The 15,008-nt window shown below is 48.2% G+C and overlaps 1 protein-coding gene across 1 annotated transcript in view; it reads right to left on the bottom strand.

Moving 5' to 3' along the window:
- The window catches only part of Rell1 (RELT like 1), a 63,395-nt gene extending 49,234 nt beyond the window's left edge, over positions 1 to 14,161 (bottom strand). Inside the window, exon 1 of the mRNA XM_005359247.3 lies at positions 13,969 to 14,161. Within this exon, the coding sequence (XP_005359304.1) occupies positions 13,969 to 14,056 (88 nt within the window). The 5' untranslated portion in view covers positions 14,057 to 14,161. The remainder of the gene's footprint in view (positions 1 to 13,968) is intronic.
- Between the last annotated feature and the right edge of the window lie 847 nt (positions 14,162 to 15,008).

The following is a 15,008-nucleotide window of genomic DNA, read 5'->3' on the forward strand; positions in this document are numbered from 1 at the left end:
CAGCTCCCATGCTCTCTCACATCAGCCACACACAGCCAAGCTTCTCTTCCTTCCAGGAACAGGAAGGGGAAAATGATTAAACAGAAAACTCCAGAAGTCCTAAACAGAGGGCATTGTGATTAGTCACAGGTTCAGTCAGGCAGTTCCCACACGCCAGGCTCGTGGGTACCTAGGAACTGGGAAGTGAAGAGGGGCAGCCAGGAAACTTCAAAGGTCTGAGCCCACTGAAGTCACCTGACGTGAAATCCCCTCAACTACTTCTGGAGAAAGAGCCAAGGGAAGGGGGGTAAGGAGGGGGAGAAGATCAACTAGGGAAAAGAATGCTGGGAAGATGAAACAGGCAATCAGGAAAACCCCAGACGGGGAAAAGAAGTATGAACGGCATTAGCATGATGCCCAAACGGGAGCTCTGAAAACCTGGCACAGGACTTGAGTATCAGAACAGACGCTGAGGCAGGAGGATTCTGAGTTTAAGGACTGCCTGAGCTACAAAGCCAATTTAAAAAAAATTAAATATAAAAATGTATACATAGAAAAAAACACTCTAATCACATATATATGTATTTGTACCATTACTATCCAAGCACGTTATAGATTTATTAACACATCCAACCTTGACAACAATCTAGTCAGGCAGATATTATTTTAAGCCCCATTTAGACATAAACACTATACCACAGAAAGATCAAATTTAGCAAGAAGCAGAGGTGAGGCAGTAGGCACTGGACCCTGGTGCTTTGCTGTCTCTGAGGTGCTTCTGGCGTCCAGTACAATTCCACAGAACGAGATTATCCACAGCTCTTCCTGTAATACGACACACAGAGTTAAGGCAGAGCCGTAAGTAGACAAGCGGAGAACGGGCTCCGGGAAGCTGTCCTCAAATCGCCACATCTGTGCTATGACATGTGAACCCCCAAATGCTGCACATGAGCACACAGACATAACAAAAAATTTTAATAAAAATAAAGAGTAATTTATGCATAAAAAGTAAAGTGTTAGACAATGCTTTCTCAATTTAGTCAATATTTACTTTTGATTTGTAGAACATTAACATTTTCCTCTATTTCCTTACATTTTCTAAAAATGCTAGTGATAGTCAGAAGAGGTGGATTTTTTTCACTACAGATAATAAAATCAGCAGGGAGTCTTTATTTATTTCAAACACGAAACTGCTGGAACCATAGGGGAAATAGTTGGCCCCCGGCATTTTCACATAGCCCAACCTAGTAGTATTCATTCTGCAGAGGTCCCCCAGACTACAGAACAGAACCCTCACTAAGAGGCCTGCCCCTCCACAGTGACATCCCAGATCTCCACAGGCTGGGAGCAGAGAGTGCTATGAGACCTCCCATACCCATCACAGGAATCAACGGTCAAAGAAAACCCAACATGTGCCTAGCACTTTTATGTACGATAAAGTGTGATGCCAGCATACAAACAGGACAGCAATGGCCTGGTAACTTTTGCTTTCCTGTTATTTTGCAAATTCTTTTGAGTCTTCCTCTAAGACAAGCGTAACTACAGAGATTATTCCAGGCATGTTTTAGTGGTGAGACAGACATATGGCTTCCCAGTGAGATTCAACTAATTCTGTTTCCTAACATCCACCAGGTGTCCTAGATTCAGTTAAATTCTGACTCTAACAACCTGGAGTTAGTGCCCACCCACTGGTTAAGAGCTATTCCTGCTGGATGGTCCCCACTTCAGAGGCCAGGCTCCAAGAAGTCTCTTGGCCAACTGCACTTCTGTTTGGTTACAAATTTGGGGGTTTCCACATGTCACTGGAGCGTCTTAGAGAACTCAGAAAGCAATCTCCGTGACCATAGATTTAGTATGAAGAGGATATAAGACCTCATATCCAATCAGAAGGGCCGCAGAGGGCAAAGGGAGGCCAGTGTCCACACCTCTGGTACCTCTCCGGGGGTACCACCTGCCAGCACAGCCCTGATTTCATCCCTAGTGTTGGGAGCAGTGAACCCCCAGATCCTGAACTTCTTATAAACAACTTGTTTTCCCCTGATCTGAGTGCCTGCAGCTGCTCTGAGCACGAGACCCTCAGGAGTTCCTGATGGCAGGGGAGTGATTTCTGGTGGGTTTGGCTGGGGCGTGGCTATCCCTGTATAAGCTGACCCTGAACACAAGGGGGCATGCTGGCTTCAAGGATGACCCTTGTTTGTGTGTCTTTCAATCTCCAGGCCTGGCTCACGAATGGTCCTATAGCGCACACAATACAGAAGTAGTATCATACTGTCACATCGTACAGGCAGGCAGTACACCTAGAAGCCCCCTCACTGCCCTGGTACAGAGCTTTTAGCAAGAGTGACGGAATCAATCATTAGATGATGTCCACTGAACCCCAGAGATCAAGGAAAGGACAGAAAGTTCTGTCCCCTCCCCCAAATGACTGGTTCCTCTCCGCACCAGCTCCACACTGATGTTATGTAGGCCCCACCCACAGTCACTTCATTACCAAAATCTCAAGTGTGGTCAAGGGGGCTCTTTATGGCCAAGAGAGGCTCACACAGCTACACTCCCTTTTATAGGTTAGGAAATTCAGGGAGTTCTAAAAGAAATCCGCAACAGAGAAGGGAGGCGCAGGCCAATTACACTGACCAACGTCAAGATTTCTACTCAACAATATTCCAGGTACAGCACTGCCTCAGCATGGAAAAAACCAAGTCTCCCATTACTCAACAGTTGCCCCTCCCTCCTCAAGTCCTCTCCCCTCCATACCAGAGATGGGGTCCACCGTCTGTGTAAGGACTGTTTGACACAGCACACAGACACCAGACGATGTTATCCCACTCTGAGGCTGCCCTTCTCCCAGTCCGCCCAGAGACATCACAAGGCGCTGAAGAGCAGAGACACAGGCCTGCAGGAAGTGAGAGAGATGGTGCCCCTGGCCAAGCTAGGGCTTTAAGCACCCCGTGCTGCCTTGTGTTTTACTTATAGACACTGCCCTAAAGGAGACAGCACTCCAACCAGGAAGGAGAGGCTAACAACGTGCACTTGGAGAATACAAAAGTCCGACGGGCTTCCAAAAATAAGTGTTCAACAGGCTAATGATCCTGCATGCGAGCTGATTCGTATGGTTTCCAAGGAGTGGCCAACTGGAGACAAGTGGGTACCACGACTGCTTCTTGGCTGTCCCATGAGCAGGACTCCACCCACTACACTGACTTCATGATTCTCGCTCCCTTCATTCCCTAAGCTGAAAGATTCTTCCTATCCACACATTACTACTGCATTCTAGAGCTTGCATTTGTGTCACTTACAAAGGAGGGCATTATTTCCTCGATCCTGCAGATGACTCCAAGATGTATAAACAACAAAAGCATTATTTTGCACTTGGGCTCCCTTGAGTTCGCCTCCCTACCTCCACCCAACAAAGATACAGAAAAGGAGCCCAGCCACCTCGCTGACAGTCTGGGACCTGCTACAAACTCAGTCCCATTCATGTCACTGTTTGGGGCTCTTCCATCATACGCCAATGCCCTGCGCTCCTCTGGTCCTCCATTCTCCACTCTCCACTGCCTGCACAGCGCTCAGGGGCCTCACCTTAGCCTCCCCAGTGGAGAAGCTCTGTTCTACACGAGCTGCAATAACTCCTGTTCCGAGCTCCCGTGCCTCTGCCCAGGCTGTTCCACGGGGTTGCTAGGTGCAGTCTACTACAGTTCCCCTTCTTTGTGGGCTGCTTAAATGCCCAATTCTGGGCTATGGAGTCCTTTCTGTCCTTCACTTCAAACAGGAAGTCTACTCTTGTAATCCCAGACAATACTGAAGTCTGTGATCCTGATTACACCAAACTCCTTTTTCCATTACATCACAAGGACTCCCATTCATGGCTTATCGACACTTCTCCAAGTTTCACAGGACAAAAACTAAAATGGTTGTTCACTGGTTCCACATACACAATAGGTACCCTGCAGTATCGCCAATAAAGAAAGCCCCATGTTTCAATTAACTGTGGGCTGCGAGTACAAAGTTATCCACAAGCTCCAGCTGCAACAGCTATCACCAGGCTCCTACTTGGCAAACACAGGTGTGAAATATGTTACCCCCAAAAAGCCCAAGCACCCAAACGTAAGCATGGCTCGAGGCCTTGGCTTCTGGCCTGGTGGCTGTTTTGTATTTTGCCTTTAGCAGAGGCAAGAAGTCGGAAATATCCAGGGAAGCAGTAAGAAACATTCAGGCCATGCTAGCGGAGACTACATACGTGCAAAAGAACACCAAGTCACATCTGTGGCTAACCACCTGCCACCTTGCTGCCGCCAGGAAGTCACAGCTGCTGCTTCCTATAACGTGGCTAATACAGCATGACCATGTCGGGAACTTCCAGCTCCGGAGGGCCATGAGAATAGGGGAAACGGGTGCCTCCCCCCTACCTGACATAGTGAGACAGAAAGTCGAGGGAGTGCTTCAAGCTTCCACTCCCTTGCGGAATCTCAGAAAGCCATGTTATGCCTGTGTGTATGCAAAGAGGAGGAGTCTTGGCACTGGAAGCAGCTCCTCCTCCTTGGCCCTGTGTGGCATGTGGCACACAGGTTCTTCGTCTACCACTCACACTAACTTAACCAGCCAGCCAGGAAAGGTTATAGAACTGGTGTCCTTTGGTGAATTAAATGCAATATTTCTTCCCTCATATCTCTATCACGCCAAAACTTTAGAAAACATAACTTATAGAGGAAGAACAGGCGTCTCGCTCTATAGTCTTGGCTGGCCTAGAGCTCACTATGTAGAGCAGGCTAGCCCAGAATGACCTGCCTTTGTCTCCCAAGTGTTGAGATTAAAGGTGAACACTACCACACCCAGACAGAAAAACATTTCTAAATCTAATCATGTGTTGACTGCATTGCCACCTTCACACGGTGGCACACGCCTGTAACTCCAGCACTCATGAGCCTGAAGCAGGAGGACCACAAATACACAATTTACTTGTTCACTTTTGGATATGCATCATTCACATGCCCAATCCCGTGGAAGCCAGGAGATTCCCTGAAACTGGAGCTAGAGACAGTTGTGAGTCACAATGTGGGTGCTGGGAACCAAACCTGAGTCCTCTGCAAAAGCAGCAAAACGCTCTTAACATGTGAGCCATCTTTCCCACCTCAGAAACAGACATCTAAAGCCCACTTAGACTACAGAGTGAGTTCAAGGTCAGCATGAACTACGCGGTGAGACTCTGTCCAGGGAGGGAGAAATGGAGGGAGGGAGGAACGGAGAGAGGGAGGAAGGGAGGGAGAACAGGCAATATCTCAAGACTTCCTGGGTTAATTACCTATTTTTGACTAGGTTCACTTGGTAAGATGCCTTGGTCTCCTCTTTCAGCATATGGAGCAAGAATTAAAAAGGCCTAGGAAATGTAAGCTTCCCTCCAACTGTTGACAGCAGAGAGCACATGCCATTTCACATCAAAGAAGGAACATCTGGGGACCAGGGCCACTCACCCTCTTGGGCTTCCCCCTGTGATGAAGAAATCTTGCTCTCATCCTGATTACTCCCGGTTGCGTCTCACTTTCCTTTGTTCCACAAAACAGTCTGTTGTGGGGGGCTGTGGCCCCAGACCCTGAATTTCCTGTAAACAACTTGTTATGCTTGCAGCTGCTCTAAGCAAACTTGTTTTCCTGTGTTTGCAGCTGCTCTGAGAAGGAGACTTGGGGGGGGGGGGCTTATCAGTTAAGGATCCATACATAAGCGGCTCTGGTACACAATAAAGGAGCATTCTTGTTTCAAGGATGGCCCGTGTCTCTGTCTGTGTGTCTTTGTGTGTTTAAATCTCCATCCCCTTGCCCGGCTCGCAAATGGTCCTGTAGTGCAGGCTGCGCACTACAGGCGCGGTACCCTAGTACACGTAATAGTACGAACGGTACAACCTCTGGTGACCTACTCCTCACCGTGATTGCAAACGTTAAATCTGAGCAAGCAATCTAATGTTTAACACAACTCACGTACTTGGCCATTACAAAGATTTCTAGTTAAGAGGAAACATACAGTGGTAATAAGTACATATAATGGGAAACCAATAACATGAAAGGGACAGCGCACACCTGACCTGTATTCGGGTCATCCATCACAAGACAGTCTGACAGAAGCCACAGGAAAGGGTTCCTGGAAGCATTATCCTTGATCTCAGCTGGAAGCATAGATACCAGACAGGATAGGACAGGCCAAGACAACGCGTGGGAGAATGAAGAGGGATAAGCCCACCATCTCTCCTCCCCCACGCTCCCCTGCTCACATTCTGATACTTAGTCAATGTCACCAGAACACATGACAGAAAAGCAAACTCCCCCCTTCACCCCAGGCCTATTGTACTGTCTCTGCTATTCTGGGGTGGAGCTGGCTACTCGGGCCACGACCAGCCTCCAGTGAGGCCCAGATTGGAGAAACACGGCTGCAGCCTAGCTTGCTTTCTTCCCTCCTGTATTAACCCATTTCAGCTGCCAGCAACACAACTGGGCTCGCCAACTTTTTAAAGGGGAAGCTGACTTAGCTCACACTTCTTGAGGCCGGAGACCCCATCAGATGGCGGTCTTTTCCCTGGCAGAGTCTCGGAGTGGTTCAGGGATGCACACGGAGACATGGGGGCCATGTACACACGTGTGTATGAATAAGAAACACACTGAGACTCTCCCTGTCTACCCCTTCTGGCCTCTCTTCAGCTATGAAACTCTGAGGATTCAATCACAAGGACACCACACTAATGGCTATATCTACACCTAATCGCTTCTAACCACGGCATGCAGTAAGTTTCCACCCTCTGAAAGCCTCACAGTGTGAAATAAATGTGAACACATAAACCCTTAGGGAACAGACTCAAGCCATAGCCAAACCATCACACACACCCCTCTCCGGCAACCACTGGCTCCTTTCACCCAGCTCTTCCCTACAATTGTGCAGTGAAAATTCAAGCCTTGTTTGCTCCGGAAAGCTTGCCCAACCTGGCCTGGATTCTCAATTCTCCACGCTCCCCACCCCCAGCCCCAGGTTAGGCGCCCTGGCTCAGTGAGTCTCTTTCCTGACTGAGGTGCTAAAAGCACTCACCTTCTCTGACAGCTCCATGGGCAAGGATTCCATAGGCCCTTCACATCACTTTGCCCTCTGTGCCTTATGTGCAGTAAAGGTGCTTTGTTAATATCTGGTGAAAGACGAAATCAATCAGAAGAACCTATTGCTATGCTTTGACTGTGTTGAGACTTAATTCCGAAATTCATGTTTGTGGTGTAACGAGGTGGGGCCTCTGAGAGGTAATTGGGGTTAGACGAGGTAATGAAGATGACGTTCCTGTCTAGTTCTAGCCTTCTTTCTTCATTCACATTTTAAATGCCTATTCTAGCCCAGGTTTGGCTTGGGACCTGGGCCTCCAGCAGTGAACAAGATCTGCACATGATGTCACCCTAGTGGCTGCTAGGGATGAGCTGCCCCTGACTCCTGGGGGACACAGAATCTGTCTGGGCTCAGTTTCCCCATATGCACAGCAAAGGGGCTAATAACAAGACAAGTATCTCTAAATGCATTTGACTACGAACAACAGTCACCCCGATAATAGGTAGTCATTCTGCTGAGGTCCGGTTCATCCCACGTGAAGGCGCTGGGGAAGCAGACCTTTGAAAGTGAGCCCCAGGAGCAGGTGTGGACCAAGGAAACCTACCTGCCAGGAACAGAGATAACTGCTAGGTCCACTTCAGTGCAAAGATACTCCAACAGGACAGGAGGGTCCCCGAGGGAGCAAAGGAGCTTTCTGAAATCTTGGTGATACCAGCTCAGTTTCCTATCCACTACACCAACTCTGAGGACATCGCCAGGGACATTGCAGACCCTAACATCACAGACTCTGCTTTCCTCTCTTGAATTCTATCTCATCCAAACATCCCTGGGAGTAAAGAGTCCAACTGCCAACTAGGCCCTCAATAGCCAAAGCATATAACATGATCATTACTACAAGTCCTAAGGAAACAGACACATTTTTGTGCCTACAACTAGATTGGCTGACTGGATTGATAAATCAATCCCCCAAAGTTCCTCCAAAAGAAATCCTCATGGTCTATCTTTACAAAGGTAATGGTTTCTTTGCCTCCTCTTTCCTTCCTTCTATTAGTGTGACTGTCAATGGCTTTGCCTCTACCTCCCAAGAAAACCCACACCGTCCAGACCATTGTCTCCTAGTCCTCCTCCCCTAGGGTGGCAATGCTGCCCAATCCTGCTACCTCAAAGCCCTCTCTTGTCCCTTCCATCACCAGCACTAGAACCTAGAGCTCTGTGGGACTGGGAATGGCAAAGAAACACAAATGACATTTCTGGTGTGTTTAGTGTCGGATGGATTTGTTCTGGTTGTTGTTTTGCTTAAGCCAAATTTCATGCGGTAGCCCAGGTTAACTTGGAACTCACTACACAGCTCAGGATGACCGTGAACTAACAGTAATCCTTTGCACCTCAGACTCTTGGCTTAAATCTGGAGTCAAAGGCTTAAGACTAGCTTTGGAGTGGCTAAGAACTTTGTTTCATCCTTTCGATGTGAAATATTAGTGTGTGAGTAGGAACAAAGGCTAAGAAGACAAACCCTTTAAGCACAGCCAACACTTCAGCAAACGCTCACGTACTTTATCTCACATAACCGTTATAATAACCACACGAGGCAGCTTGGCCACTTTCCTCCATAATACAGCTAAGAAAAATGGCTTAAAGATTTGTTTTCCATACAACATGCACTTTTTATTAGTGGTTGGAATGTTGTTATACCCAGGAGTCTGCAAACCAAGTGAGGGAGGGAGTTTATGGGAGGCTCCTCGGAGGGTCGGCAGCTGGCACAGGAAACAGAAGAACCCAGGCTGGGGAATTGTCTCTTTCTGGGATCCCAGGACAGTACCAAAGGAGGAAAGAAAAGGAGGCCTTGGGGTATTGCTAGTGGGAATGGAAACTGGGTCTCCTGAGTTCAAGCAGGCTGGCCAAAGAAGCCCCAAGATAAGATGACTGGCCCCAAGAACTCAGATTGCCTGGGGTAGCCATCACCGTCCAAAACATCCCTTGGTGGATTCAATTTCTTTCCCTTACAAAGAGAGCCGTGTCACTAACTGGCAGAGAAACGCAGCAAAGAAAGCCAGCCTAGCCTCTCGACTTACCCATCAAGGTTCCATTACAGCAAGCACTCACCCAGAAAACTACTGAGCAGACAAAACCCCAGCGGCCTCCAGGTGTCTTTATCAGATTCCACTCCAGAATGTCAAGGCAACCTTTCTTCTCCTGAAGCGCTGTACACCAGAAGGGTTAGTCATGGCTATTAGGCTGTTTTTAAAACTCTTTACTGGCGATTTGTCGTTTTTTCAAATCTGTGTAAGATTTTAAGATGAATTTTCTTTTGATTTTATGTGTACATATTTATTTTACTTGTACGTATGTATATGCACTATGTTCGTGCCTAGCGCCCGTGGAGGACAGAACAGAGCATCGCATGCCTAGACCTACAGTTTATGAGCCATGTGGGTGCTGGGAGTCAAAGCCAGGCCATCTGTAAGAACAGTCACCACTCTTAACTACTGAGCCTTCTCTTCAGCCACAGAAGAGTCCTGATATTTCTCCATGGGATGTTTTAGATATATACCCAGGATACTTAAAACTTTGTTCCCAAAAGCTGTGAGAAACCACAAAGAGATGAAGCAGAAAAAGCAAAGGCAGGACCATGAGTCCTTTAACTGAAAACCTCCAGGCAGCGTGACCAGAAAGGTAGCAGTGAACATTCAACGCACACTGTGTCTCACTCAGAAATTAAACATGCAGGATTACTGCAGCAAAGCATACGGATATCCAACCTCTGTGAGATCAAACACACACTTGGACATCTCACACTGGGGCAGGCTGTGTGTTGCCACCGCCAGAGTATATATAACAAAAGTCCTCCATTTCTACAGCATTCTACATTGGAAAAAATCTCCAGAAAAGATTACAGCAATGTGCCAATGCCTCGGATACAAGGGGGGAAAGCCCAACCCGACAAAGGATACTAGAAAAATAGCCCATCTTATAAAAACGCAAGATTAAAACAAATTAAATAAGGTGCCAATAGTTGCCTAACAAATTAGCAAGTACTTTTTATTTTCAGAGGAAAAGGTACTAAGAGCGAGAGATGAGCGTTTCGGACCACTTCTATAAAAGCACACAAACCAGGCCAACCTGCAGATCAACGGGGCAGTCAGTTCTCAGCGGCCGAACAATGGGAACACCACGCAAGCTGCTTTTCCAACAACCTATTTTCCAACGTGAGTAAGAGTAATTAACTATTAGACCGAGCATGTGGACAAAGGTGTTCGCTGAAACAACACAGTTTTAAATCACATTTTAAAACAATTACTACCAACAACAACCTCCTGAAAGGAGGCACGGTGAGGTACAACACAAAACACAGGAAGCAACATGACTGAACCCTGCAAGACATGTTCCAGTGTGTGAGCAAGGAAGACTACAGGGAACAAAGGTAAAGGGGACTGTGGCTAAACCGCCAGCATTAAGATCCTATCCGAGGTCAAGATGTCTGAAGACAAGAATGGAATGCTAACTGAACTGAGGCAAGGCCTCTAGGACAGAGATCAAGGGGAATTCTCTCCCTCTTCCCACACAAACTGTGGGAGGGACTTTTCAAAACTACCTAGGACACTGCAGAGGAGTCACACTCTGGTGACTCTCCATAAACATTTTAGGATAAAAAGAAGAGAGAGAGAGAGAGAGAGAGAGAGAGAGAGAGAGAGAGGTTTAGAATGCACTTTGGAACTGAACGGATATGACAGAATGACAAAGCCTGGATAAAACCGAGTGACTTTGCCAGCTCTTGGACATTCTGTTTCTCCACCATAAACACAGGAACAAAATCAGTCTTATGGAATTATAAGAATTAAATGACTTGAGTACAAAGCCCACGACCTGCCATCAAGCAGGTAGAGAAAAAAACAAAAACAAAAAAACCACAAAGATTACTGGACAACACTAAGAATAATAGCTTTAACTAATAACAGTTTGGATTATTCTTTTGTTTTTGTTTCTTTTTCTTGGGGGCAGGGCTTTTTGCAGTGCTAGGCACTGAACTCAGGGACGTCTGTCCATGACAGGCAGGCACTCCACCACTGAGCTACACCCAAAGCCCAGAAGCCACAGTGCCCTGACGCCCAAATTTTGTTCTTCAAACCTACACCAGATTTTTTTTAAAATAATATCATCTGTTAATGCGTGTCATTTTTAAATAACGTAATTAAAATGACCCAACGTGTACTAAGACTTCAACATCAAAGTCAAACTATGCTTTAAAAAAGTAAAAATGAAAGTTTTCCGTCTGAATCACCTGGACCGAGTCAAACCCAACTCCTCCCACAGTTTGCCCACCCCATTCTTTCCTGAAGGGCTAGGAAATACACAGAGAAGAAAAAGAAATGACAGTCACTGGTAACATTTCTCATTGCCTCTTTAAATTTGGAGTAAGCATGAAAAACCCAGCTCCAAACAGTTTATTTATTTATTTTTTCAAAACACTGCCCCCAATGTCTGTGTCTCATGTGGCTCTTCAGCTGGGCAGCTACCCAGCCAAAGGAGAACCCAAAATTTAATCAAACATATCTTCAGCATCTAAATGAGGAATCTGAGACTGGAGGGAGGCCCACGGAGCCCAGGGAGCGTGGGCCTCTCACAGCACCGGCCCTGGGTCTGTTTCACGCACTTCTCCACTCAGTTGAGGGCTGCACCCACTGTAGGATAGGAAAATTGAGAAATCAGTGGGCCCAAAGGCTAAGGAACCAGAGAACTTACGTACATAAATAAGGCAAGACGTGGAAAAGCATCTCTGCAGCTGGTACAGTGTTGCTAATGCCACTTTTTAGGCAGTTGACAAAAAAAAAAAAAAAGGAAGTGAGAGAGACTGTCACCACCCACTGTGAAGCTATCTGTCCTTTCTCCACTGCAGGGCTGCACATAACTACATGCTCATGACATAATGTTTGGGTATCTTAAAACTATCTTACAATGACTAAGTCGTGTTGCTGAGGGTGACTTATGCTCTTATTTTCTCTAGGAAGTTGGGGGGGGGCAATAGAAAGAAAATGAGTTTAAAATCAAGCAGGCTTTATCATCTCACACACACACAAAACGTATGTAATGCTTACTGATACAGAACTTACATGGTGACAGGCCTCAGCTGCTCTACTGAAAATAAATACATCTTAGTTTTAAAATACACACAAAGTGCCCAACCAAGCACACAGCAGGCTGGCTGTGAGTTCCCACTTCTTTCTTCCCGCTTCCTGCTTCTCAGCTTTGATTCCAAAGAGATCAGATGCTGTTCGGGGCTCATCTCTAGATTCAGGCCTCAAAGCCTGCTAGCAAATCTGAACCCGCATCCGTGCTATCTCAGATACTTCATTCATTCTTCTCAAGCATTAACTTTCACCAAAAAGGTGACTAGTAGCACAGCTAGGTAAGACTTTCTTCAGTTGCATTGGAGGCCTGATACCTGGATGTTGTTCAGAAACCCAGCAAAACATAAACCTACTCCAGGAATGGGTTTCCTCTGATGAAGGCCGGCTGCATGTCTCCTGTAGTATATTTTAACAATCTGACTCCCAGGTTAAGCTTTTTTATTTTCCAAACTCTGCAACAAGTGATTCCAGACAGACACTATCTGCAACCTCCAATCTAATTTGAACCTATTTTGCATTTACAAGTCCCAGCAAAGACACAGGATGCGCCCGAAAATCTGCCATCCAATAAAACCTGTCACCAGCTTCCTTTTCCCCTGGGTGAACGGCTGAAGGAAATGTGAATCTGCTAATCAATACTCAAGAGACACATGATCTATCTCTTGGTCCCTTCCTAACATGCTCGGATTCCTATGAAAAAGTGAAGGCCAACTGATACGCCAGTTTCAAAGCTCCAAGTGACTGGAATGTTCAGGATAGAAGAGCAACGCATGTACTTTATAAAAGCGACAGACGCTGCTGGAAGCCTTCCAGCTGCTTATTATTTGGGCCTGAAGAGGAGCCACCCCTGAAGGCAGCTTGGCAGAGACTGCTGACGTAAGAATCAGCCTGTGGTAACCCCAAATGGCCAGGAAGGCTTAAGTCTATTTTTTTTTTAACTACTGCAATGAGGTAGCAATTAAGAGGGGGAAACAATGCTTGAGAATCCCTGGTGTGTGTCTTATAAAAACAGGAGTTGCGGCAGCGCTTTCTTAAGTAAAAGGTAGACAGACGTCTTAGGAGATTTCAGTTAGAAACTCTCGCTGGTGGCTCCTAGCTGAAGACAGCACTCAGCGTCTCAGCTGGTGGCTTCCACCCTGACCACAGAGGGTTTACCCTTTTGTGATGACAGGATTTGATACAAAGGAAAAGCAGCGTGCATTACAGAAGTGACTGTCCTCTTTTCCGACCTAATTTATCCAGGATAAATGGGAAGGAGCGCGAAATTACTGAGTTACTACAAGAATTCACAACCACCTGCAAAGCCCGAACTTTCAAGGCTTTAACATAATGAAAAAGAAAATAGGAGAGCGAGGAAAGCGGCGGCAGGGCAGCACCCGCTCCCGAGTATCAAGATCTTCAACTGACGAGGCCTTTGAGGATCTGGACGGTAGAAAGGGGTCCTCAGCCGGGCACCCGGGGCACGCGTCTGGGGAGATGGCGCCCCTACAAGGCGACACTCTAAAGACTCCGGGTTGGGAGCCCGCGGTCCAGAAGAGGCGGGGGAAGGAAGGCGGGAGCCCGGCAGGAGGGTGGGGAGGGACCCGAGCCGCCCCGCGCGCCGCACCCTGCCCGGGACTCCCCGGGACACCCAGATGTTCAGAGCCGGATTCCGTTGCCGAGCAGGACGTGAGCAACTCAAGGCGCGGCGGGGCTGCGGGCTCAACCAACCCGGACCCGACATGCCCCTCGCTCCCTTCCGCGTGCAGACCCGACTCAGCAGCACCTGGCGTCCCCGCCCGGACCACGCACTCACCCGGGGCCACCAGCAGCGAACTCACGGCGCCTCCCACGAACACCGCGGCGGAGAGCACAGCGGACCCCGGGAGTCCCCACGGAGCCATCGCCGCGTCCCTGCACCCTCCTCTCCCCGGCCGCCGCGTCCAGGTCCAGAAGATGAGGAATCTCCAGAGACGCCCCGCAGATTGAGCCGCGGAGCTCGGCCTCCTCAAGCCCCTACTCGCCGGCCTGGAGCCGCTGAGGCCCCGCCCGCAACGCGGAAGCCCCGCCCCTACCCGCCGCGCCCGGATCCCAAGTGACCTGGCCCCGCCCCTACATGCACGACCCCGCCCCGTCCCACCCCCGCTCCGCTCCCTGCCACTCTCCCTTCCCCTTCGGAACCCTTAGGCTGCGTCAGGCGCACGGGTAAGCCAGGGCCCCGCCCCCAAGTCCCGCCCTCCGCTGTCCCGCTCCGCCTCCTCTGGTTGGGCGGGCTTCCTTTCGAAACTCTGCCCAGCAAGGTGGCGGGGCGACGGCAGCGCGGGAGCCTCAGGCGGGGGCTGGTTGATCCTTCTTGATATCGAGGCTAGCCGGGCATGGGACGAGGAAGGCCGAGGTTGGGCCTAGAAGCCCAGGATGGACCCCAGACAGAACCGGCAGTGGAACGGAGCGATATTTTTTCTCAAATTAGCGTCTCTTTAACCTGGGTTAGTGGTCTAGGAAGAAATGCTGCGTTCAAAGTCACGTTTGATTGGAAATTAAGGGGGAAAGATGAAAACTTTTCGTTGTTCCCAATTGCTGTTTCTGTCTAAGCTACTTTTGTTGAGGAAGGTTTCTCCACACATTTCCAGGAAAAACTTAGAGGGCTTTTGTTTGATGGGTTGGTTGCTTGAGTTGGACTGGGTTATGTTTTAAGCCTATGCCTACATTGCATCTTGCAAATACTCCCCTGAAACAGCGCTTCAAGTTATCCAGTCACTTAGGTCTTTATATACTCACATCGGCTCGGAAGGTCAGTATTAACCCCATTTCACAGTCCAGGAAGTGAGCCCACGACGTTTAAGCCTTTGTGCTTAT

The sequence above is a fragment of the Microtus ochrogaster genome, linkage group LG1 (assembly GCF_000317375.1).
Source record: "Microtus ochrogaster isolate Prairie Vole_2 linkage group LG1, MicOch1.0, whole genome shotgun sequence".
Classification (NCBI taxonomy): Eukaryota; Metazoa; Chordata; class Mammalia; order Rodentia; family Cricetidae; genus Microtus; species Microtus ochrogaster.